The sequence below is a fragment of the Pocillopora damicornis genome, chromosome 12, assembly GCF_964200805.1.
Source record: "Pocillopora damicornis chromosome 12, jaPocDami1.2, whole genome shotgun sequence".
Lineage (NCBI taxonomy): Eukaryota > Metazoa > Cnidaria > Anthozoa > Scleractinia > Pocilloporidae > Pocillopora > Pocillopora damicornis.
Window position 1 is genome coordinate 13,101,232 of NC_142681.1, and position 24,060 is coordinate 13,125,291.

Here is a 24,060-nt window from a genome sequence, read left to right on the forward strand (position 1 = left end):
CTAGAACCCAACTCCTAGCTGCCAGAGCTGCGATGTAAAAGCCTGTAATAATTTGTTCATTGACTGTAGTGAATAATGTCCGACTTTGTGACCACCGTCTTGGGAGAAGAAAACTCTCAAAAAGATAGAGTGGCAGCAACAGAGTTCAAAGTAAGCTGATCGTCTTTGTTGAAAACAATGTCGTTCAATAAATTCGTAAACAGCAGATCAAAAACATAAGTGAAAACTAGCATGAACGAATGATGTAATATTGATCATTCAGCCAGTCATCATCATAACTACCGGCACACGTGTAGTAGAGAGGTGGTTCATTCATCAATGCCAAAAAAAATCGATGTTTCACCCGGAGAGAGCCACAATTTATAAAGATCCATTTGCTTTCAATGCTGTAAGCGTAAGAAAAGTTTTTTTTATGTGATCTTGTTCACTCGGCACGTGTAGAGTACGTACATGTCGATTTGCAGTTTAAATTTACGCATGATAAAGACCTACATCTAGACAGTACATTGAGTGACAGGTTGTAAAGGTTTTGATATAAATTTTTAAATTTTGATTTGATATGAGTACGTTGAGTTACAGGTTGTAAAGGTTTTGATATAAATTTTTAATGTTGATTTAGTATTTAAGTCATGTTTGATATTGTACCCATCTTTGTCTTTTTATAGGTAATATCTTCAAGTCCCATTAAAGCCTGAATTTTTTTCTAGGCTTCTTTTCTGCTCTTGCTCAACCCTTTCACTCCCAGATCTGATTTTCAATTCTTTCCTTTAGCTGTCACTCATTTCCTTGCAAATTAGTCACATGAATTTGGTGTTAAATCAAGATAACAGCATCTACTTGATAAGTTGGAATATTCTCATTACCTGTTTTCTGGATAATGTATGGATATTATAGGGAGAAGGCATATGGTAATCACCTCTGAGACCCAAAGATTTGAGTTGCAACTTACCTGGGATGGTCATAATTGTACCTGATCATTTTTTTTATTTTTTGTTATATTTTGCAGCGACCAAGTTGTCATATCTTTTTTGATAAGTTTAGAATCTGCCGATGTAAGTGTTACCACTTTTTACCTCATTGTCATCAATGTCTTGTCATTGATATCTTATGATGAACACAAATTCATTTTAAAAAAATGAGTATGCCTTAAAATTTAAGGAAGTTTAAAATGTTGATTTTTTTTGCTGACAGCATCCTGGAACCAGTTCCACAAATACTACATCTATGGCAGTATGGAAGACTGTTCAATATATTTTCAGGCCTTCCGTAGCTGTTTATCATACACATTTACAAAATCCCCAGAAGCAAAGGTTTGTTCATTTAACCCTTTTTCCCAGTAAGAGCTGAGTGTTCTCCCTTATTTTATGCATAACAGGTAAAATAAATTTTAAAACTGGTAAAGCAATCCTTTTACCTGTTGAATTTTCAAGAATTCCAAGCAATTTTAAATGGTAATAAGAGGTACTACAGGCAGTAAATGTTACCGGTTACTGCCTGAAAAGGAGAACTCTGTAAGAGTGACTGACATCTAATTTCCCCCAACAACATTACCTCAGAATCACGCATGAAAATGATGAGGATGAAAGACATGATAACCAATGAAAGAAGCTGTTGATTCTTAAACAAATTCTCCTTGTAAACACCCTAGGAAATGTATGGAGAACAGTATGGAGAATATGCATACTGATGTTGGGGGTGTAAAGGGTTAATACAGAAGAAAAAGAACAGTGCTTGCAATGTATAATACAAGTTTGGCATCCAAGTCAAAATGTAATTCAAATTCAAAATTGTTAGCATAGCTCAGTGGGAATTAGTCTTGTGAAAAGGTTGACATCTGATCAGGGTGTAACTCTGAGACTTCAGATCATAACATTTAAAGAGAGATACTCCTTACTCTGAGTTAAAATGATAATTTGTGGTATCAAGTTGTGATTGGGCAATCTCTTCCACATGGATTTGTCTTCTAGTGGAGGTGTTACGAAGTATAGGTAGCTTAAAATGAGTTTATTTTTGTATAATGATGAAAAAAAAGATTTTTTTAATTTTGTAGGCAATAATGCAGGAAGCCTTGGAAATGGATGAAATAAAATTTACATCATTTTCAGTGTGGGAAAGAAGAGAGAATCCTAGTGAACATTGGAATGACAAAAGTTAATACTTGTTGGTTTACATGATCATTTAAAATGAGACTTGTTAGAAAAGATCAACAAGTTCTAGATCTACAGTCAAGAATGAAGAGGGAAAATTTTTATTTAAGAAACTCCTGGCAGCGGCAACTTTGTGTGGGTTGAGAAGACTTCACTGTTTTTTTGTTTTTTGTGTTTTTTTTTTCCTGCAGCTAATTGTGTTGTCTTTGAAGCTATTATGTTTCAAGCATCCATCAGTCGTTAAAAGCTCAGGCATATATTCTTAGTTTTCACTCATTTTATCCTATGCTTAGGTTATAAATTAACCCTTGAACTCCAAGATCTGATTGTTAATTCTCCCCTCCAGCTGCTACACATTTCCTTGTAAATTAGTTATGAGAACTTGATGCTAGAGCAAGATAGCTGCTTCTTCTAACCCTTCTAATTTCTCCCTGACATACAATGTCATAATAATGTCAAGCATAAATGTAATGAGAGGAAAGGAAAACATCAACTAGGTTATTAGTTATTGATCCAACACCAATTTCTCACAATTAAAATCAGAATAAATATATAGCAAACATTAAGGAGATTCCCTAATGATATCTTAGGATTGAAAAGATTAATTAAACTAACCATATCATTGTTAATCTTTAGTTTTGATGACTAAAGCACATATCTATAGGTGTTACTGACAAGTTCTTACAGTGTCTATCTCAAAGGATTGACCAAAAGCAAGTAATAATCTATTAACTAACAAATAAAAGCAAATTGTATGATTTGCAGTCGAGTGGAAATAGTTTCTGTGAGACACAGAAAACCATGAACACTTTGATTTGATTCTGACATGTCAACTGTTTACCAACCAATCATGAGGAAATTAAAGACTTGTGTGCAAACCTCATAACAACAAACTATTTACCTTGGCCATAGAGGTTTACAAGCAGTTACATAATGCCTGATTGGCTCTTTCTTTTCAACATAAGAACATCAACATCCCATAAACATTTCTAGTGTTCATCATTCTCTGAGTCCCATTGCAAGAGATCGTTAAATTAAGGTCATATGAAGATAGCAGAGGCAGATAATGAAACATAAATTATTCATTGATTGATCTGTGATAATCGTTATATTTTTTTTTCCTACATGTTGACCAAGTTCATAACTTTTTTTTTAACCTTAGTTACAATCTGTTGGGATGTTTTCTTTTCTTTGGACACTCCACTGGAAAAATTAAATCTATAGAAATAGAGAATGACAAGGACCTGTCTTCTTGATTTTCCCATTCAGTGGCACAGTAAAGACATTCTTGTATTTTCTTCAAATTGTCTCAGATTTTTAGTTTACTAGTTAAATATATTTTAATTATTGAAATGTAAGTAAACTAAAACCATAAAAAACAATTCTGGTGACAGTGTATAAAAAATTTATTTAAAAAAACATTAAAGGATCCTCATAAGTGCAACAAAATGTTGTGGATCGCTGCTTTGATATGGTTTTCTTAGATCAATATCAGCATCTGGGCAACTGCCCACCTACCCCTCCCCTAACCCAACATTAACCCTAACTTGTTGTCAATTGACTGTTGTTGAGTTAAGGGAGGAGTAGGTGGGCAGTTGCCCAGATACTGATATTGATCTGTTTTCTTTTAGGCCAAGGTCATCCAAAACAATTTTATTAAAAACATTTCAGATTCCTCATAAGTGCAACAAAATGTTGCGAATTGCTGCTTTGATAAGTTCTTCTTTCAGGCCAAGGTCATCTAAAATAATTTTTAAAAAAACATTTAAGGTTCCTTATAAGTGCAACAAAATATTTGGATTGCTGCTCTGATATGGTCTTCTTTCAGGCCAAGGTCATCTGAATGGAAAGTATCTCTCTATTAAATACAATGTCTCAAAGACAACCTATGACAGTAATAAAAAGAAATATTAGGTTTTTTTAATTAGCACTATCCCAGTGAAGAACTCAGGAGATTCTGATCTTTATCTCAGGAAAAGTATCCCAAATTTAAGTCAAGAGGAGGAACAAAGACTTCTTTGGGTGCAAGTTTGCATTTTTGAAAGGAAGAGAAAATCGAAACAATTTTAAAGTGCAATGAACTGCAGATGAGGTGCCATGGCAACAGGCCCTGATTTTGGTTACTGTGATGCATTCCATAGTAACACACTCCACTGTTAACCCTTTGACCCTAAGAGTGACTGGTATCTAATTTCTCCTTACAATATCACCCCTGAATCACACATTAAGGTCATGAGAATAAAGGAAATGATCACCAACTAAAGAAACTATTGATTGCTAAAAAAATTTTCTTTGTCAGTACCTTCAGAAATGTGTAGAGAACAGTATGAGGAATCTGCATACTGATGTTACAGAGTACAGGGATAAGATATTGCCTTTACATTTTGTGTAATTTTATGATAATGTACCAGTGATAATATAGTACCTCAACTGCTATAAGTGCAATTATTCCCCACTCCAACCTGAATGAGTGTTTTTCACTGAGATGTGTTCTTAACAACTCCACCATCTCAGAACAATGGTTTAATTTCTCATTCATCACCTAGGAACAAGAAACATTTGTCAGTGTAGCTTGACACCCATGTAGAGTTGCTTTGTATTCAATGTGATTTATAAAGTCCAACATGCAGGCTGGTGATTACCACCAACTGATAGAGGGATAGACTGATGAGCAGTGAGGGGGGAGGGGGGGGGGGAAGAGGGGAGAACGAGGTTCGAACCCCTGACCAGTCTAATGTTGAGAGTTTTTAAATACACTGTAACTATACATGGAAAATGTTCTGCTGGTCTAATGACCTTTGCAAACACTTAGACATTACAGTCTTCTTGGATAAGGATTACAAACAGTGGCTTTTGTTTCCTTTATCTTAAACACTGTGTAGCAAGGGACCTTGAAGAACTCACACTCCCAGTCAAATTACAAGACCACTGAGTTTGTACTGTTTTGGTCTGGTCTTGTTTTCGACGCTGGGAGCATCTCCAAATCTCCAAAAATCTCCCCAGTTCTCTGTCAGCAGCTTGGTTGAACTTTTTACCAAAATGATCTTTATTGGAATAATCACCGCAATATATAGCATAATAATTAATCATCACATCATATTTTACCCTTGTTCTTCTGTGAATATCAAGGTAGACACAAGTTTTGTCATACAAGTTTTCCAGGTTTTCTCTGTCCCAGTAAAAATCTGGGGTCATCAGAAGATCAGAGGACAAATTGATTTTATACCTAGCAAAAAAAAAAGAGAGACTTTAAGTCTATAGAGAACTGTAAATTAAGAGTGACACAGGCACACAATGCACGAGGATATGTATCCATGCAAATATGAACTAAATACTTTGTAAAGCTTATTTAAGTTCCACAAATGATTATCTTTTTCATTCTTTGTATGAATTAATAACTCTAAAGTTAGTAGTAGTTTCAGAGAAATAGTATGTAAATGAACCCTTGGCACTTCAGCCAAAGAAACACACTATATTTCAAGGTTTTCATATGAAAATGAAGTTGGCACAAGAATGACATTAAGTATTTACGAAGCCTATCCTCCACCTCTCAATTAAAAATTACTTCTTCCTCTAACTCCCTTGGGTGACCAAGACAGAATTTCACCTTACAACACTAATACAGTATCAAGTAGATAAGGTGATGAGTGGATAATTCATAGATCCAATACCAAATTCTCCAAACAAATACCATAAGTAAAGTGTGGGAGACAATAAGGATGAATTACTTATGAGGATCAATGTGACATTGAAACTTAGCATGGAATTATTCTTTCTCATTTTTTTTACTAACTCCTCATATTTCCAACATTAAGCACCAGGTTTTGGAGTAAAATTCACAGTTGTTACTGGGTTAATGCAGCTTTAAAATATTTACTTCAAACAGGTCTGTGAATGCCAAGATTAAAGTAAAAACCTTGGGTAATAAATTCCAGCCCCAACTGAAAGGTCCAAAGTCAAATACCTGCTTGATTTGCCAGGCTAAGTTTGGATTTAGTGCTGGAGGCAGTTAACTGAGAATAAAGCATGTTAGGTACAAAATAATATAGTTATAAAATTCTTAATCACGCACAACAGTACCTGAGGGAAATGAGTTCTCCTGTTTTCTCTAGCACTTCTTTTCTAGACATTCTTACTTTTCTTCCTTTCCTTAAATCCTTAAATATGAAATAAAAATTAATTTAAGTAAGGAATAAAACTGAACAAAAAGTAGAATGACTGGCTTAAAAACTATGGATATACATTTCAATGTGGCCACTAGTTTGCATTCAAAGTGTTCAGTCAGGTTTTGCTTACTATGCTTTGCTCAAAACTCTAAGAACTTCTCACCTCAGGGACCCATTGTATGGACTCCACATATTGATCTAAGACAGACTCCCAGATAGCAAGTTTAACTGGTGCATAGAAACAAACAAAAATCAAGTTACTGCTAAGTTATTATACACTGTCATTACACTGGGCCATAAGAAGTCTTTTTAACTCTTTAACTCCTAAGAGTGACTAGCATCTAATTTCTCCCTATAATATCATACCTTAATCACACATTAAGGCCATGAGTCTCAGAATAAAGGAAATGACCACCAAATAAAGAAGCTCTTGATTGTTAAACAAATTCTCTTTGTCAATACTATAGGAAATGTTTAGAAAAAAGTATGGGGAATATGTATAATATTAACTGGTTGCCACTGTGCACTTAAGCTACTTAAAGGTAATTTTTTACAGTAATTTTCCCTTACCAGACAAAGCTAAAGCATTTGAAAAAGTATATTTCTCTAATGCCATTATGTCTTCCGTTGAATTTTCATTTAATATTATCCTTCCACTGTGGAGAGCAGTGGAATTTCTAGAATAAAGGCAAAAAATATATTTTGAGATAAAAAATAAAAGACTTAAAAAGGAAGCACAAATTTCAAAATGGTAGTTTAAAAAATATTTTTAAATCCACTCACTTGGAGTAGGAAAATAAAAGTTGTTCATCTTCCGTGTCAGTAAGTGCTATATCAAGGCCTCCATCTTGGAATAGCTGTGCAATTTTTTTAAAGAACTGCTCCTGAAGAATGAAATCATGTATTAAAATCATTTTTTTAAAGTAAATTCAAGGTAATAGTTTTAAGAGAAGATTTCACAGCTCTGGGTATGTGAATAGGCTATGAAAATTATCTCATTTTTTCAACAAGCACCAGTACACTTTGGTATCTTTCAGTGACAGGGAGAATTGTTTATTGTATGGTTGGTTTTTTGAAATTGTCACAGTGACTGTTAAGGTACATATCTCAATAACAATCACCTGGCCTTTTCTAAATCCTAAGTAGTACCCTCAACTTTCTGCTGGTTTACTTTTTAAATTCATTTTAAAGCAGAAACATATAAAATACTTAATCATAACAAACATCACCAAACATGTGATCACAGGCATCCCAAGCTCAGGAGTGAGTAAGTTCTATTAATCTTGTACATATAAAATGTTCGTCTTTCAAAATATTTGTTTTAAATTGACCATATCTCATTCCTCATACTATTTCCTATAAGATGTCCAAATTCTCAATGGTTCTGCATCACATAATGCATGGCACTTTCATGAATTAATCAATTGCTTTTTCTCAAAACCTGAGCTTGGGATGCCTGTGATTTGATTAATGAACTTAGCATAAACCCAATTGGAGAATAATTGGAGGACTCAGAGCAAGAACGATCCCTTGATTTTTTGGCCATTTTTGAAAGTGTCCACATGCCAAAATTCAATTACTTCTGATAATAATTATTCATACCTCGGCACTACAAACATTCCATAGCACCAAAGATCCAAGCCATCTGTCAAAGGAAAAACACCTTGTTGTGTTACGAGTGCCACAAATTGACATGTATGTTTTGACCCAGTACACCCTAACATCAATATCCATATTCTCCATACCCTTCTCAGTCTATACATCTTCTTGGTGGTAACAAAGAGAATTCATTCAACAATCAAAGGTTGCCTTTATTCTCACGATCTTAATGCATGATTCAGCAGTGACATTGTAAGGAGAAATGAGATGCTGGTCACTCTTAAGCCTTTAACTCTCAAGATCTCATTAGTAATTCTCCTTATTGTCTGCCAAATGATTCCCATTAAGTTAGTTTGGAGAATTTGGTATTGGATCAATTAGTAATTCCTAAATTGATATTTTTCTTTATTCTCATTACATGTCTGCATGATATTGTATAGATGTAGTAAGGAGAAACTCTTTCTTGGTCACTCATGAGAGTTAAAGGGATCAAAGAGTAAACTTCTAACAACCATTATTTGATGGCAAGGGGAAAAAAAGTTGCCTTCTGATTTTCTGTGTTGTCAAAGCAAATATCAAGTTAAAATTAATAAATATGCTACCTAACATTCATTTCAAAATTATTAATAGCTGATACTCAAAGGCTTGATTAACCATGCTTCGACAATAAGTTTTCTGATAGTTACACTAATCATAAAAATTACAATTTTCTCAATCATGATTGGTTGAAAAACTCCTATTTTCCACTAATTCACTTGCCAAGTTGTTCTTGGACATGTTATTGAACAGTTCAATAAGCCAATCACATTCAAAGTTACAGTTTAAATCAACCAATCACAACCTTGATTTCAATCACCATGGAAACAGTGTTCAGACTCCTAAATTAGAAGCTTTCTTCAAAAAGAAGAAATTGTAATTCTTATGATTCATTGGTGATAAGACTTTGCATCGTCCAATTCAGTCTGTAATTAGACTTGTGATAAACAAACAGACTCCTATTACATGGTCGTCTAATTTTGTTATCACTCCTATGATTACAGAATGAATTGAACTCCACTCAGTCCTATATATCACCATTACTTAATATTAAATAAATATAAGAGCAATAAAATTCACCCAAAGAAGAACACTTCTCCACTATTTTCACCATTTTTGTCTTTAATACAAACTCGAAGTACATTTGGCTCATCTGAAAAAATAGATGATGGCAAAAAAATATCAAATAATGATTACAAAATTGTAAAAACCAGTATAGCACTCATAACCTACTTTTATTTAGTATATCTCTCTGTTGGCACAAGCACTATGATTGGTCAATTGAGTGGACTGTATTTCTCTGTACACCTCACAAAATTCAAAGGTTTTTTTTAATTGAAACAATAAGTATCTTCCTAACCTCATTTTCTTAGTAAGAAATATAAGTTACGGAACCTTACTTTAAAATAAAATAAATCCAAACAGCAAAAAAACATGGTCTATAACTTACAGTATGGTCTGTGATCTTGGTTAATAAGAGGTAAATTTTTATTTTGTTATGTACCTTCTGGTATAAATGTTGCCTGATATTTTGCCATGTTCCCCAGGTAACTATTGATTCCATGAATGTTGTATCTCTCACCAGTAACATAGGCTTGACAAATCATCCAGCCCTACAAGGAAAGGAAACACAAGCCTAGTCCATTTGTATGAATTCAATTTTCGTAGAGGGAAAGATCTGTTGAAATGTTAAATCCTTTCTAGTCTATGTTGAAATTAAATTATTCAAAAATATTTCCAAGCTAATGTCACCACAGTGTTTATAATCAAGGCAGAATTTCTCTTTACAATGCCAATACAGTCTCAAGTGGACAAGTAATGAGAATATTGATTTGAGGATGATTGGTAGATCCAATACCACATTCTCCGAACTAACATTGTAACGATTGCATTGCAGACAGTAAGGAAAATTACCAATGAGATCTTGATAGTGAAAGGGTTGATGTTATCAACAAGTGTCACAATGTTCATGAATCAACAGGAAAAAAATGTAGCTGTAAGTATTGATGTGTCAAGTGAGCCTGTTCCAGGCTCACTTGACATATCAGCAAGATGGAGTGGGGTGGTACACAATACAAAAGTACTGCTGGAACAAAATCCTGCAAGAAGTTTCAGGGTCAGGTTGGAAACCAGTTTACCACTATTATACTTTGCTAAACCAACTGATCATATGAAACATGCTAGTGTCAATTTAACGCATCATCCAAGATAATGCCACCTGGTTAGCTTATGTGGATGAGCACTGGACTACTGTGTGGGAGGTTGGGGTTCATGACACAGACCAGACCCACACTTAGGGCCTTAAAATAACTGAGGAGAATGTGCTGCCTTTGCTATGATATCTGCAAGTGGTAAGACATTCTAGTCTTCATGGATAAGGACAAAAAGCCATAGGCCCTGTCTCCTGCATCTTCTCAGTACTAGAAGAGAGGGAATGCTTGTAATATGGTAAATAAATAAATAAATAAATAAATAAATAGTGGCTCACATGTTGATCTGTCTCTTTCTGCCGTGCACGCATCTTGTGCGATGGTGACTTAGTCCTTGGTCTAATTTTGTCTGTCCCTGGTGTTTCCTTCTGCATTTCTGCTCCCTTAGAATGAATACTGCTTGTATGATAAAGAGAGGTTTTAAAAACCTAGAAATGAAGAATTATAAAGAATCAGTAATTAAGTTTCTCTTAAAATTCAAAAGAATAGACCTCTTTGATAAATAGAAGGTCTTACTTCTATTTTAGTCATATTCTTCCTTTATGCAATTCAGCCCTCCAAGCCTTCAATTCAAGTTTAACCTTTTAACCCCTAAGAGTGACTGGAATCTAATTTCTCCTTACAATATCACCACTGAATCACACATTAATGTCATGAGAATAAAGGAAATGATCACCAACTAAAGAAACTCTTGATTGTTAGACAAATTCTCCTTGTTAGCACCTTGGTAAATGTACAGAGAACAGTATGGAGAATATGAACACTGATGTTTGGGTGTAAAGGGTTAAAAACAAGAGGATTGTCACTCCAAAGTGAGGACAAGTAGTAATAATATAATAGCAACCAAACCAGCTTTCTATAGAAGTGTATAAAGGCTTTAATATACGAGAAATAAGCTTATATCACCTTTACTATCAATCAGTGGGAGAAGACAATGAGGACGGAAGGGTGCCCTAGAGAATAGGTGGGGCCAAGGAAAAAAATCGGAAAATCGAAAATAAATTCTAAAAATCTGAGCATTTTTTGATCATTCATGTGCAGCTCATTTTTTCACAATGATAGGCGGGAGGTGTAAGTCTAAGGTACGGTAAGCCAGATGGCAGGGTGGGAGGGGGGTCAATAACCCTTTCCCACGATCTCTATCAACCAGGAACTCGCTGCTTCCCCTTGATAACAAACCAACCAGTGCTTACAACCTTCCTTGAAATGCCACGAGGAAAAGTCCCTTCGAGAGTAGAGAATAATTATATCCATACCTTCAAGTTACGATTACTAAAAAAATTTGATGATTTCTGCGGAGGATTTTTCACACAAAAGCCAGCTAGAATGACACACTTCCGAAGAAGTTTGTTCGCCATCTTGATTTTTGCGATTAACCGCTGATCTCAGTGCCTGCTTGATTAAAACTCGGGCCAAGTTTCCCCTCCATTGATTGTAGCACATGGTCCCTCCCCCATTCACACCCCCTTTAATGCCATAAATGGAACTTAAATTTAAAATAATTAAAAAGTGGGTGTTAGTTTGAAAAAGCTGTGAAGGGAAATGAATTTATAATGCCCAGTGAAAACGTACTATTTACAACGGAAACTTTCATCATGACACGTTTACACAACGTCTCAACAAAAATACGGGTGAGTTGTCACGAACCAGTGCTCATTATAAACGGGCTTATGATTGGTTTATTTGTAACCTCTTGAAAACTAACCAATCATACCACGTTTACGGAGCGTAAGACTTTTAGAACGTAAAATCCTTGCCCTCTGCATCGGACGAGTGACTGAGCGAGGTTCAACACAGTCGATTCACCTGAACTTTTTCAACATGGATGCCCCTCTTACCCCAGAGTTGAAGGCAGAACTGAAGAAAATCGCCGAGGCTATTGTGACTCCAGGCAAAGGTATTCTAGCTGCAGATGAAAGCACGGGCACTATGGGCAAACGACTGGCAAACATCGGCGTTGAAAATGTCGAAGAGAACCGTCGCCTTTACCGACAGCTTCTGTTCAATTCAGGCGCAGGCATTAGTAACAGTATCAGTGGTGTCATTCTTTTCCACGAAACTGTTTATCAGAAGGCAGACGATGGAACGGCTTTTGTTAAGATTTTGAGGGACCACGGCATTATTCCAGGGATCAAAGTCGACAAAGGTGTTGTGCCCTTGGCTGGAACCGTTGGTGAGAGCACCACTCAGGGACTTGATGGTTTGTCCGAGAGATGTGCCCAGTACAAAAAAGATGGCTGTGACTTTGCCAAGTGGCGTTGTGTGCTGAAGATTGGTCCGAATCAGCCGTCCGAGCTTGCCATGAAAGAGAATGCAAATGTCCTCGCTCGCTACGCAAGCATTTGCCAGGCTAATGGGCTCGTTCCAATCGTTGAGCCTGAAGTATTGTGCGATGGTGATCATTCTTTAGAACGATGCCAGCAAGTCACGGAAGCTGTTCTCTCTGCTACTTACAAAGCTCTTGTTGACCATCATATTTATCTGGAAGGAACGCTTTTGAAACCCAACATGGTCACAGCTGGTAAGCGAACCTAAGATATTAGCCTCCATTTTGTACAGTTTATTGCTAATTTGTTACTGATTTTTTTATGTCTCAAAAGAGATGTTTAGATCCAGTATTGGCTTTTATACTAACCACAAAGACGTCAATTGTTTTGTTTCTTTTCTGACTATGCAAAAACCTGAAAACCTCCCTTTTGACTAGTTTGCTGACGTACAAACATTTTTCCTCTTTATACCCCCTGTGCGTTTGTTTGCAGTGCAAGTCAAATAATATAAATATGATTTTTGTTTATTGTAAATGTAGTTTAGTGAATTTTAACTAAGTTGTGAAGTCACGGTTGAAATCTTGGTGTATTTTATGTAATTTGCGGGAAAGAAAAATCCATAATTCACGACAATCTTGACGTGGCCATATGTAATTAAAAAAGCTTGTGGTCTGTGTAAGCTTAGCCACGTTTGCAAACTAAGATCCATAATTTTATTGCCAGAATTTTGGCTACTACCTTATAGATGTTTGTCAAAGACATATTTTTAGCTGTTCAATCAGTATTGTTGGTTGTTAGAACAAGTTTCCCTCAGGGTAGCGTTTATTTTTTTTGACATTCGAGGATTACCGGGGTCAGATGCAGTTTATGATACAGAATAAATCACTGTTGCCGTTAATGATATTTACGATTATTTCTTGTCATGTTAAACTAAAAGAGGCCAATTAAGTGCAGCCAGTCTTATTCATGGTTTGATCTTAAGCAAAAGGTCTCTACATTTAAAATATTAGGGGCATTAATCAATATAACAGTCCTGTAACTAAAATTTCAGAATGTTATCTTTAGGATTGTAGACAATTACCCTGATTTTAAATATTCCTGCCATGGTGTTGTGCTGAGTTACTGTAACATGGAACCAATTGTTATAGTAGTTTGAATTTTAATGAGTTCTAGCTTTCACATGAATTATTGAATTTAGCATCCTTTGCCTTCAATTCACTCCACACTCTATCTTCAAATTGAAGGAGTCAACAGAGTACAAGTTAATGAGTTAGACAAATATAAATGAGGCAACAACAAAGCAAGAAGAAACAAGATTGGTGTAGAACAGAGAAGCAACTTAGCCCTAACTTTCGAAAAATTTCTAAGGACTATTAGTTTTGTCAACTGATTTATCCCAGCTGTAGTAATATTGTAATATTTGTATCACATGCTGTTACTGTGATGTTCCTTTTCATGAGGTTTTTTTTTTTTTCCCTAGGCCAGTCTAGTCCAACAAAATACACTCCACAACAGAATGCCCAAGCTACTGTTACAGCCTTGTCCCGCACTGTGCCTGCTGCAGTTCCAGGTATTGTCTTCTTGTCTGGAGGACAATCTGAAGAGGAAGCATCTGTCAACCTGAATGCTATCAATCAGTATCCAGGTAAATGGAAACACAAGTTTTTCTGTATTGGGTTATTTTCTGTTTCAGGAGGCACCAGGTCTTGATGGTGTTAACCCTTAAACTCCCAGAAGTGATTAACATGAAACTTCTCCCTATAATATCTATAGACTATTCAGCAAACAGGATATAAGAATATTCAAACTTATCAGGTTGAAGCTGCTATCAAAATCTAGCAACAATTCCTCATAACTAATTTACAAGGAAATGTGTAGCAGCTAGAGGGGAGAATTAACAATCAGATCTTGGGAGTTGAAGGGTTATTAATGCAAACAAGGAATCAGGAAGTCTAGCATTGCAGTCCTACTGTGGCTAAAAGCAAGTTTTTATTCCTAGTGGTACTATTCCTGATTACCACTAATCCATCATGCTAATAAACAGCCAATGTGATGATTTCCTTCATTTTAATTGTGTTATTTTTTAACATGGGTTTTTTACTGCAGTAGACACTCTGTAACCTATTCCTCCTCTCCCCAACAAAATGTTGGAATAATGCTTCAAGTGCTTCCATAGAGGCCTTTGTTTACAATTTGGCTTCATGTGTCATAAATTATCTTTGAGGCTCTAAAGTGTAGCATGAGTCCTATGTTGTTGCATAATTATAGGCATGTGAAAACATTGTGCTGAAAGGGTAACATTTTCACATGCTTTTCACATGCTCTCCACACAGCAAATGTCACATACACATGACATTTTCAGATCAAACAAGTGTACATTTGGTCTTTATTCCATCATAAGATAAAACTACATATCTTATGTTACAATGAATTGAAAAAACTACAGAAATCTACATACATATTATGAATTAAAAAGTATATCATTACAATAAATGGAGCTTAAATATCAACCTATTTACAAATGTGTTCATAAAGCGCTGTGTATTAATTTTCGGGTGCGCGCAGCCTTTTTTCCTGAGATTGTGTAGATATGTCTTTTGGACAGGAATGATATCTTTCAGGGGGTGGCAATCCGTTGATTTTAGTTTCTTCAAAATGTTTCTGTCTTGTTTGTTTAAAAGGTTCTTGATAAAAACTGGAAATGAGATAAAACCGCGTTTATGACATCGGTCTAAAAAATTTTGTACAACCGTAAGATCGGACTCAGATGCCCCATAGACTGAAAGTGCATAGCTAAAATTAGCCAAAACAATCGATATAAAAAGATGATCAATCTCTGCCTGAGAGTAATGTTCCTTTCTCAATGTTCGTAGGACGTGTAAACACTTGTTTGCTTTGACAAGCTTAGTTCTTACATGCTCATCAAATTTTCCATCACTCTGTAAAGTTACTCCTAGTAAAACGAAGCTATTACATTGGGGAATATTATTAATTGGAGAGTAGAGTACATTATGATTTTTCTTTCTAACAACCAGCTCTTTACATTTGCAAGGGTTGCAGACCATTCTATTGTCTTTACACCATGTTAAGAACTGTCCTACTAAGTCGGCAGACGGGTCACTATTCCTAGTGATAGGCGAAAGAATAGTGGAATCATCGGCATATTTAAAAAGCACAGGGCAACCATTAAAAAAAATCTCCAAATCGTTCAAAAATATATTAAAAAGATACGGTCCGCTTACACTACCTTGTGTGGTTCCTCTATTGACAAGTTTCCACTGTCCTAAAAAATTATAACTAACAACACGTTGTTGTCTTGCATAGAGGAAACTATGATACCAATTGATAATGTACGGATTTAGAGGTAGCTGTTTCAGTTTGGCAGACAAAATAGCATGGTTCACAAAATCGAAAGCCTTACTGAAGTCCATGGTAAAAATTCGCACTGCGCTATAGTCACTACTATCTAAATACTTGTATGTCTGGTGCTGGATAGCGAGCAAGGCATTTGTGCAACTACCCGCCTGTCTATATGCAAATTGGGTGTGGCTCAGGTTGCTCTCAATGACTGACTGTGCTTGTGTACGATACACGACCTTCTCAAACAACCGGGCAATAACGGGAGTAACATTAATACCACGGTAGTCTGAGTCCTCTATAGGCATGTTCACTTTGGGGAGAGGATTAACATTTGCCCTTTTCCAGGAGTCTGGCCATGTATGAGTAGACAGCGACAGATTCCAAACGTGAGTGACGATTGGTGTGAGTAGCTCAGCACAGTCTTTCCAGATCCAGTACGGGAGGTCGTCTGGTCCCGTTGCGGTTTTCTTTACATGAACTAAGGTATTCCAGACACACCGCTCAGATATTTTCGGGGGCTTTACACTGTCCGGGATATCCATATCACTAGGTCTAACGTAAGTGTCATCATAGCACAGGTTGGCGAAGTAGTCGTTCAGACGAACTAGAGAGTTCTTGTCCAAATTTATCAACGATGACCTGCGACGCTGCGATAGGGCGTCCACGCCCTTCCACCACTCACCGCTACCAATGGCAGCCAGTTTTCTTCTGTTCTCGGTTATCAGCTCAGAAATGCGCTTATTAAATAAAGACAGGCGTTCCTTATTCTTTAAAGATATATGGGACTTAGTCCTCAGCATACACTTGACTAATGGGGACATCCAAACTGGGTCACGCGATGACATGCGTACAGATTTTTGCGGCATAAACTTATTCATCACTGCACGAATCTTTACCTCAAGCACCTCGACCGCCTTGTTTATGTCCACCTCATTGAGGACGTCACTCCAGTCCAGCGCAGCGAGTGCCATATAAAATGACTGTTTCCGATGTTCCCTACAGTCCCGCACAAGAACTTTGCGGCGCATAGGTTTAAGCTTTAATCCCGCCGGTAAAACAAAGCCTTCATGGTCTGTCTTAATAAGCATATGTATGGAATATGCTTGACCGAACAGATCCGCTCGGTTGGTCATACAGTTATCCAAGCACGCGTTACCCCGCGTGGGAAAATCAACCACGAAATCCCAGCCAGACAAAGCCTTAAATTCTTGCATATCCAAACGATTTACATCGCCACCACAGACAATAGCCGCTTCTGGGTGTTTGTTCAACACAAGGTCCACAAAAGATATTATATAATTAATTAAGTCGAGATCCCGGTAGCTATGCTTGGGAGGATTATACAGGCCGCAAATTAGCATAATGTGATCGGACGGCAACTGCACTGTTAAAGCAATAAATTCATATAAATTGGACCGATAGACATCCAAGACTTTAAGACTGTCTCTCACATAGACCGCAACACCCCCTTTTTTCCTTTTGTCCAAGTCTGCCCAACCTCTGTCCCGCCTGAACACATTGTAATTTGGGATATTCACCACGGCGTTCGGCATATTAGTGGAAAGATGAGTTTCACTGACAATACACACATCAATATCCTGAGATCTCAGGTCAGCCTCAAGCGCCACAGGTGCTCGCACACGACTTTTTGTTTTCGACAAACCACAAATGTTCGTAAACAAACATTTTGGGACAGCGAAACTCTTTGATTTAGAGGTGGATGTTTTGTCGGTTGTGTTGACACGCGGAATGTTAATTAAGTTACTCCGATCCACTTTCCGACCTTCAGCCTTGATGAAACGGCGGCCTTGCATCACCGGGATTTTCTTGGTTGAGATGGATCGTGAGATTCGAGCACTATGTTGCCCACGGTATTTCAGAATGCCGAGTGACTTGAACTGAGATAGAACGGCCGGAGATGGCTTGAAAGCTTTGTTTCGGAGAGACAAGAGTTCAGAGCATTTCAAAGACGCTGGCTTAGTTCGCATTAACATCGGGTAGTTCTTATTAACTCCTCCGAAACTCCTGTCTATCTCTGGACCCGGTTGTGACTCTACGTCCATATCTATAGTGATATCTAGCGTGATATATTTCTCCGGTACTGCAAGCAAGGTTAGACCATGGACGCCCCACAACACCACCGGCCGGCGAACTCTAAATTTAGGAGTAGTAAACTTGGATAAAATATGTTTGAAAAGCCAAGGACTTTCAGCCCCCCTATAGTGACAATTGTAGCATTCTTGGGCAGCATTCAAAACGAAAAGAACACCAAAAATGGTAAATAGGCGAAGAGCTCCAGAAAACGTGGCAGCCATGTTGGCGCCTTTACACATCACGTGTGAAGACTGCCTAGATTTCAGCACTAATCCATGCCTAAATTCAAACAGATGTATGTCTGCTTAGTCATTGTTTCTGATGGATAGTTCAATTTATTATTTATTTATTTATTTGCATGTATTTATTTCCATGTATCTCAAAAGTAATGTTATATTCCCTAATCTAAAATTAAAACTCTGTAGTCCAATGTGGAGAGAGCAAACTCTTTGTCAAAACTTGTAAAGTGGCAAGTTAGACATGCCTATGGGTAATTCAATCGGTAAATTCTGTTTTTAAGAAAAGACATATGGAGATGCAGAGACAACAGTTAATCATTTCATCTTCTTCTTCACAATCTTTGGGAGTTAAAAGGTGTCAGGGTAAAGATAATTTTTTCCTTCTCCATTATTCAGGTAAGAAGCCATGGCGTCTAACATTTTCATTTGGCCGTGCTCTTCAGGCCAGTGCTTTGAAAGCTTGGGGTGGAAAAACAGATCAGGTGAAAGCTGGGCAAACAGAGTTTCTGAAGCGTGCTGCAGCTAATGGAATGGCTTCCAAAGGAGAGTATACTGGAAGTGCTAGCATTGCTGGGGGAGAAAGCTTATTTGTGGCAAACCATCAGTATTAACTGAACTTCACTGTTTGTTTTTTTTCTGTTCAGTACATAGGGTGGCTCAGAATTAGTGTAGCAAACTCTAAAATTCTTGCTGTAGTGTGCAAGACAGGCAAACCAAACACAGAACTACTTAACATAAAAAGTAATTTTCTTTCAGTGAATATATTCATTTTGTGATTCATTAGTGGTAGTGAATTGCATATAGCTTGCTTCTCTCCTTATAAGTGAACTGAGATCAAGGTGAAAAAGAGGATATGATATCACCAATAAAACACAAGTGAAATGTTTTTGTTGTCTTTTATTTTGTCTGTTTCCTCCTTTGATGTTCAGGTACAAGTAGTCCTTGCTTTCCAGTAAAGTCTGTTGTACAAATAAAAAAAAATCAGTGAAAAAAATGTCGTGTAGCATGTTATGCAGAACGTAGGGAGTGAGGCACATGAAAAAGTTGGTGGAAATCTCAGGCTCAGTGTGTAGTCCCTACTTTTCATGCACCAGACTTCCAGAGTTTCGCACGGTGCTCTAACATCAATCTCTTTTAACTGATTTGTTTTTTAGTCACGCAACAGACTTCACCTAAAAAGGAGAGACTGCTTGTAGTCTACTTTGATGTTTACTAAAATTACAAGTACAAGACCTATTATTTCTTTCATCAGTTTATGAGAGACGGATGATTTTAGCTTGCCAAGGTTTTTCCATTAAAACCTACATGGGTTCTTGGCATATCATGGAAAAAGATGAGAAGCCTGCAAAGAAAAAAAATAGTGTTCAAAATTGATGGACTTCCGTCAGAGATCACAAAACATCATTACACAAAGTATCATGAAGGGTTGAAGAATGTTGTGGCCATAATGCATTGGGCACTGAGCAGACCTAATTATTAGTGCTACAGGGTGCACATTTTTCTGCCCAAGGGATTGATTTTAGACCAGTCAGGAAGAGATTTTCCTGAGTCTTGCATTAAACATCACTACAAGACTCCTTACAGAACTCCTGCCAGCTTGTTTTACTCAATACTTTGTACTTTCCACTGGGTGAAGAGACACTTGTGCCAAAGTGCTAGAAATGAGGCATGCCCCTATGCTAACAATACATTTGATCTATAAATTTTGCTTGTGTGTGATTGGTCTAAATGGATCACATGACTGAATATTCCCATTTAATACTGGGGGATACCCAAGGATATCCCTCAAGTGATAATTTCTTAACCATCCTGTGCAAAACAACAATGTTGAAGTTCGAAAATTTGCGAGGTCTGGAAGGAAAACTTGACAGAAATTGTTTGAGTTTCCATTTGCATCTCCTTATGTCCCAAAAAAAAAAGAAAAAAATGGTTATGCACATGCTACATCTTTTAAAAGCTAAGTAATGTTACATCATGATGGTATAGATGTATTTGATGACAAATTTCTGCCCTTCTGCTTTTTCTGTACTGTTACAACCTACCTGCCACTTGGGATGTTGAAATGTTTCTGAAGGTGCTCAGAAATTACTTTAGCAGAGGAATTGTTTTTATCAGCTGCTAGACTTCCTGCAGAATAGATATTAACAACTCCAGCTGGATCTTCAGTCCCCCCAAATGTATATCTTGCACCAGCATCAACATTCACTCCAACCACCTGTATAGTAAATGTCAAGTGCAAGTTAGTAAATTATAAGTTACATACTGGTGACTGACTGGTGCAAAGAGTATGAGACTGCACAGGTAACCAGGTGAATGTATTTCTGATTGTTCTCGGCAAAAGTTAATTAAGAACACATTGGATAGACATATACATGCCAGTTTTATTATTCAGCAGCAGGTCATCTAGGGGAGAATTTGCCCATGTCCTCATTAATGGACCATTTTCTAACACCATTACATTGAATCAGGTCAAATGCTCACAGTCTCGAACATTTTTGCTAAATTCAGCCAATCTCATCTCAGAGTTTTATTTGTTAGTTTTCAAAGTAGCCACCATGCATTCTTAGATTCTTGCAGAGGATTGTAGATGCCACATTTCACAAAGAATTTACTTATTCTTTCCCCAAATTCCACATTTGCATATGGATTATCCATAATGGATCATCCATTTCAAAAATGAACTTTTAACAATCAAATTGCAGAAGAGATGCTAAAAGTGAAACTCAACAATTTCACTTCCAGCTGTCGAAAAATCACTAAAAGTCTCTTACTTACAAGATGATAGCATTATGGCTAATAGTAACCCTGTAACCACAAAAAGTCATGGTGATGTTCAGACACAAGTCTATGCCCATCTTATACATCACCTATGTGTGGCCAAATATTCTCCCAGTAAGGAGAGCGAAAAAAGGAGTGAACTTTATTTCCTTTCCCCTTTGCAGTGGATGATCCTGGGGGAAAGTCCAAGGATCTGCACTACCCCCCACCCCGCCAACCCCCTCCTGTAATGTCTGCTTGCCTCCATTCATCATAAATTAGTAGGGTCATAACATGATTAAGAATGCAATTTGTTAAATTAAGCAAGAGTAAGTTTTTCAAAGACTACAAAATTACATGAGCTTGTACGGCAAGTGTAATTTATTGTCTTAGAAAAATTGACTTGTGCATATTATACCAAATTGCAACAGAAATCACATCACTACTTGTTAATAATAATGCACATAAAATAACAAAGCAGTAAGTTAGACAGACAAGATTTTGAAAGCATGCGTATGCTTCTTGTAATATGTACTCCTGTTCCCACTTTACACTCGTGTTACATGAGAATGGACTCGTTTTCAGCCAATCAGAATGGTGTTGTTTTACCTCTACGATGCTTTACAGACTACAGAGATGTTAGACTTTTTCAGTAATTTTATGTCTAAAATTCGTTTCAGCTCCTCTGCACTCGAAACAATTTCCATAAAATGCTAGTAAGTTTTCGTTTTGATCGTTAACCTTCAAATTAAAATTGCAAATATTATTTCCTCGTTCATTCCGTTTAAACCTCCATTCATCAGATATCTTATAGCTGACGATAATACCTGATCTAAATTTTGTACATCTTCTAGAATCGATCACCATTCAATCAATAGAAGGTACCGCTAAAATAGTTTAATTTAGCTCTAGGGGTTTGGAAATATCTGAAATGACTTGATTCGGTTTGCGCTTGCCACGCACCAAAATTAATCCAAATGTTTGGACACTTACAGAATTTGGTTTTCCAAGAAGATTTGCGATGAGGTCTGTGGTCTCCTTATGAAACTCTGCTGGAACATCCTTAACATTTGTTTTCAGATCGAAAAAAGGCATCTTGAATCAAAGAAGGTGTTCTCTGAAGTAAACTGTCTCCTTCGCGTGACACCAAAAAGTAACAGACACCGAAACGAGAGTATATGTCATGTAAGACAATTTAACTGTCCTTAGTTCTTAACGGCAACTAAACAGTTCGTCTAATCTACACTTCCAGACGTAAGTAGTCAAGTCCCTTCTCCGGAACAACGGTTATGATGTCCTTTCGTCCCTTTCGCCTTTCCGATAAAGTTAATTTCCAAAGTGTCCTTGTAATCTTGCAGACCAACAGTAAAGGGGGCAGGGGAGGCAGTAAGCTAAGCGTCCCAGCTGATATGTCGATACGTCAGTGGTGATGATCATGTCAACTCTAAATCTTAGGTCCAAAGTACCATAAGAGACAGGTATGGACACTTGACATGACGTTACGTGTGCGCGATGTAAGGAACGTGCGATAGAGCATGCGAGGGTACGAGTGGGCACGCGCACAGTCGTTCTCCGTTTAGCTCAGCAGGAAATCATAATACGTACAGGAAATTGATTCTGGTCGTGTTACCGGTTTTCCTTTTCTTTTTTCTTTCTTCGTGAAAATCACTGATACTACGATAAACTAGTCCCCTTTATTTTACTAAATTAGCGAATTCTTTTATTGAATGAATAAAGGGTAGATTCTAAACAAACTGTGTTGCTGCGTCGGTGGTGGAGTATAACAAATAATTTGGTTGTATCACTGAGTTGATAATGAAAATTGGCCACCGGATTCGCAACTACCGTAAAGAGTTTCTAAGGTGTCGTTTTGAGCGTTGGCCCTTCGTCAGAGCGAATTTGGAGTGAACTGTTTAAGGTAGTCTTGGCATCTGTCTTTTGTCCAACTGCCTCAAATTTATGTCCTAAACGGTAATGCTTGACGGTTCGAACTAATTGCGATTCAACTATCACTTTCCTTTTCAAAGCATCCATTCACAATTCAACCCTTTCACCCCCAATATCTCATTATTAATTCTCTCAATCGTTCCCACTACATTTCTTGCGATGTTAAGTCTGAGAATTTGGTGTTGGATCAACCAATAATCCCCTAATTTAAGAATTTAGTATTGGATCAACTCATAATCCCATAATTGATATGTATTGATTTATTCTCATCACGTCTCTATTTGATATTGAATTGATATTGTAAGGAGAAATGATGTCTTAACACTCCTAGGAGTGAGAGAATCAAAGAAAAATTATCATAACTTGCATGGTTAACGACAGTCATTTTTGTAAACATTTATTAAATGAAAACGAGCCCCTTGAATATTATCTTAAAGATAACCCTACTTAAAGAAGATTAAACTTAGAAAAAGGTTGTGAACAGCCAAGGACTTCGAGTGGCAGGAAGAGAGGCAGAGTGGTAACATAAACTAACAGTGTTGATGTTTGTAATTTAAAAAAGAAAAAGTGCATCCCGAAGTTGGCTCGAAGTTATATCCTTATCTGTTTAAAAAATAAACATTGTCGAATCAGATCGTCGTTAAGTGGAAATTAGCGCTCTAAAAAAAAAACAAAATCAGATCGCCGTGCCTTCATTATCATTCGTCAATCACATCAGAAGTGATTGACGTATAGGAAGCTGTGGGCATTCAACTGTTTCTAAAGTGAAATGCCTTTCGAGCATAAATATTCAGCATTATTTTAAACGGTCGACGATTTAACTTTGTGTCGCTCCGATAAAATTTGTGATCTCGTGCAAGCGCCAAAATGAGCAATCGGAAAGACATCTATGTCAAAAAGCTGGGTTTGATTCCACTCTCCGAGGAAGGAGGTTACTTCAGCGAAACTTATCGATCTCCCGAGACGATTCCAGTTGAAGGACGCGAAGGAACAGAGAGGAGCTTATTCACAACAATTTTCTACCTGATTGCGCCTGAACTGGGAGGAAAAAACTTTTTTAATAAGAACAAGAGTGACATTACCCACTTTTTTCACGACGGATGGCCAGCCAAGTACATCTTTATAACACAAGAGGGCAAAGTTGAAGAGTTTATCTTGGGTAAAGACATTTTAAAGGGCCACGTTCTTCAACAAAGGGTTCCAGGTGGCTGTCTTAAGGCAGCCAAAATTTTAATCGA

The 24,060-nt window shown here is 37.0% G+C and overlaps 5 protein-coding genes across 6 annotated transcripts in view; 3 read left to right on the top strand and 2 right to left on the bottom strand.

The window, feature by feature from the left end:
- The first annotated feature begins 12 nt into the window (after nucleotides 1–12).
- LOC113685669 (uncharacterized) lies at nucleotides 13–2,902 on the top strand. The gene is made up of 4 exons (XM_027203200.2): nucleotides 13–150; nucleotides 1,007–1,052; nucleotides 1,192–1,310; nucleotides 2,051–2,902. The coding sequence occupies exons 1-4, from the start codon at nucleotides 76–78 to the stop codon at nucleotides 2,153–2,155; spliced, it is 345 nt and encodes a 114-aa protein (XP_027059001.1). The 5' UTR covers nucleotides 13–75; the 3' UTR covers nucleotides 2,156–2,902.
- A 633-nt stretch (nucleotides 2,903–3,535) lies between these two features.
- Nucleotides 3,536–11,871, bottom strand: LOC113685664 (required for meiotic nuclear division protein 1 homolog). Of its 2 annotated transcripts, none has more exons than XM_089189387.1 (12): nucleotides 11,731–11,871; nucleotides 10,437–10,586; nucleotides 9,453–9,561; nucleotides 9,029–9,101; nucleotides 7,916–7,958; nucleotides 7,097–7,197; nucleotides 6,884–6,990; nucleotides 6,477–6,541; nucleotides 6,228–6,304; nucleotides 5,253–5,373; nucleotides 4,573–4,689; nucleotides 3,536–4,033 (listed from the first exon to the last, which is right to left on the bottom strand). In XM_089189387.1, exons 2-12 carry the CDS (start codon nucleotides 10,530–10,532, stop codon nucleotides 3,983–3,985), a joined length of 960 nt encoding a protein of 319 aa, XP_089045513.1. In that variant the 5' UTR covers nucleotides 10,533–10,586; nucleotides 11,731–11,871; the 3' UTR covers nucleotides 3,536–3,982. The 2 variants fall into 2 exon arrangements, with proteins under 2 accessions (XP_089045513.1, XP_027058997.2); XM_027203196.2 differs by lacking the exon at nucleotides 11,731–11,871 and adding an exon at nucleotides 11,415–11,707.
- Nucleotides 11,872–11,916: 45 nt separating this feature from the next.
- Nucleotides 11,917–19,004, top strand: LOC113685665 (fructose-bisphosphate aldolase, non-muscle type). Its single transcript, XM_027203197.2, has 3 exons — nucleotides 11,917–12,679; nucleotides 13,906–14,070; nucleotides 18,515–19,004. The coding sequence occupies exons 1-3, from the start codon at nucleotides 11,980–11,982 to the stop codon at nucleotides 18,727–18,729; spliced, it is 1,080 nt and encodes a 359-aa protein (XP_027058998.2). The 5' UTR covers nucleotides 11,917–11,979; the 3' UTR covers nucleotides 18,730–19,004.
- LOC113685667 (macrophage migration inhibitory factor homolog) lies at nucleotides 19,003–23,451 on the bottom strand. Its single transcript, XM_027203199.2, has 3 exons — nucleotides 21,869–23,451; nucleotides 20,161–20,333; nucleotides 19,003–19,460 (listed from the first exon to the last, which is right to left on the bottom strand). Exons 1-3 carry the CDS (start codon nucleotides 21,968–21,970, stop codon nucleotides 19,391–19,393), a joined length of 345 nt encoding a protein of 114 aa, XP_027059000.1. The 5' UTR covers nucleotides 21,971–23,451; the 3' UTR covers nucleotides 19,003–19,390.
- Nucleotides 23,452–23,466: 15 nt separating this feature from the next.
- The window catches only part of LOC113685666 (uncharacterized), a gene marked incomplete in the record, with an annotated part of 1,392 nt that continues 798 nt past the window's right edge, over nucleotides 23,467–24,060 (top strand). The window contains 1 exon segment of the mRNA XM_089189416.1: nucleotides 23,467–24,060. Coding sequence (XP_089045542.1) covers nucleotides 23,690–24,060 — 371 coding nt within the window.

Bases quoted from the DNA above. Each gene is read 5' to 3' on its own strand.
- LOC113685669 (XM_027203200.2), top strand. From the start codon at position 76: ATGTCCGACTTTGTGACCACCGTCTTGGGAGAAGAAAACTCTCAAAAA. The intron at 1,053-1,191 runs GTAAGTGTTACC...TTTTGCTGACAG, and splicing joins TAAGTTTAGAATCTGCCGAT to CATCCTGGAACCAGTTCCAC. The intron at 1,311-2,050 runs GTTTGTTCATTT...TTAATTTTGTAG, and splicing joins CAAAATCCCCAGAAGCAAAG to GCAATAATGCAGGAAGCCTT.
- LOC113685664 (XM_027203196.2), bottom strand. From the start codon at position 11,516: ATGGCGAACAAACTTCTTCGGAAGTGTGTCATTCTAGCTGGCTTTTGT. The intron at 10,587-11,414 runs GTATGGATATAA...CTTCATTTCTAG, and splicing joins TTAGTAATCGTAACTTGAAG to GTTTTTAAAACCTCTCTTTA. The intron at 6,542-6,883 runs GTAAGGGAAAAT...TCTATGCACCAG, and splicing joins AAATGCTTTAGCTTTGTCTG to TTAAACTTGCTATCTGGGAG.
- LOC113685667 (XM_027203199.2), bottom strand. From the start codon at position 21,970: ATGCCTTTTTTCGATCTGAAAACAAATGTTAAGGATGTTCCAGCAGAG. The intron at 20,334-21,868 runs GTAAGTGTCCAA...TTTACTATACAG, and splicing joins TTCTTGGAAAACCAAATTCT to GTGGTTGGAGTGAATGTTGA. The intron at 19,461-20,160 runs GTAGGTTGTAAC...TTTTCTTTGCAG, and splicing joins TTCAACATCCCAAGTGGCAG to GCTTCTCATCTTTTTCCATG.
- LOC113685665 (XM_027203197.2), top strand. From the start codon at position 11,980: ATGGATGCCCCTCTTACCCCAGAGTTGAAGGCAGAACTGAAGAAAATC. The intron at 12,680-13,905 runs GTAAGCGAACCT...TTTTTTCCCTAG, and splicing joins ACCCAACATGGTCACAGCTG to GCCAGTCTAGTCCAACAAAA. The intron at 14,071-18,514 runs GTAAATGGAAAC...TCCATTATTCAG, and splicing joins TGCTATCAATCAGTATCCAG to GTAAGAAGCCATGGCGTCTA.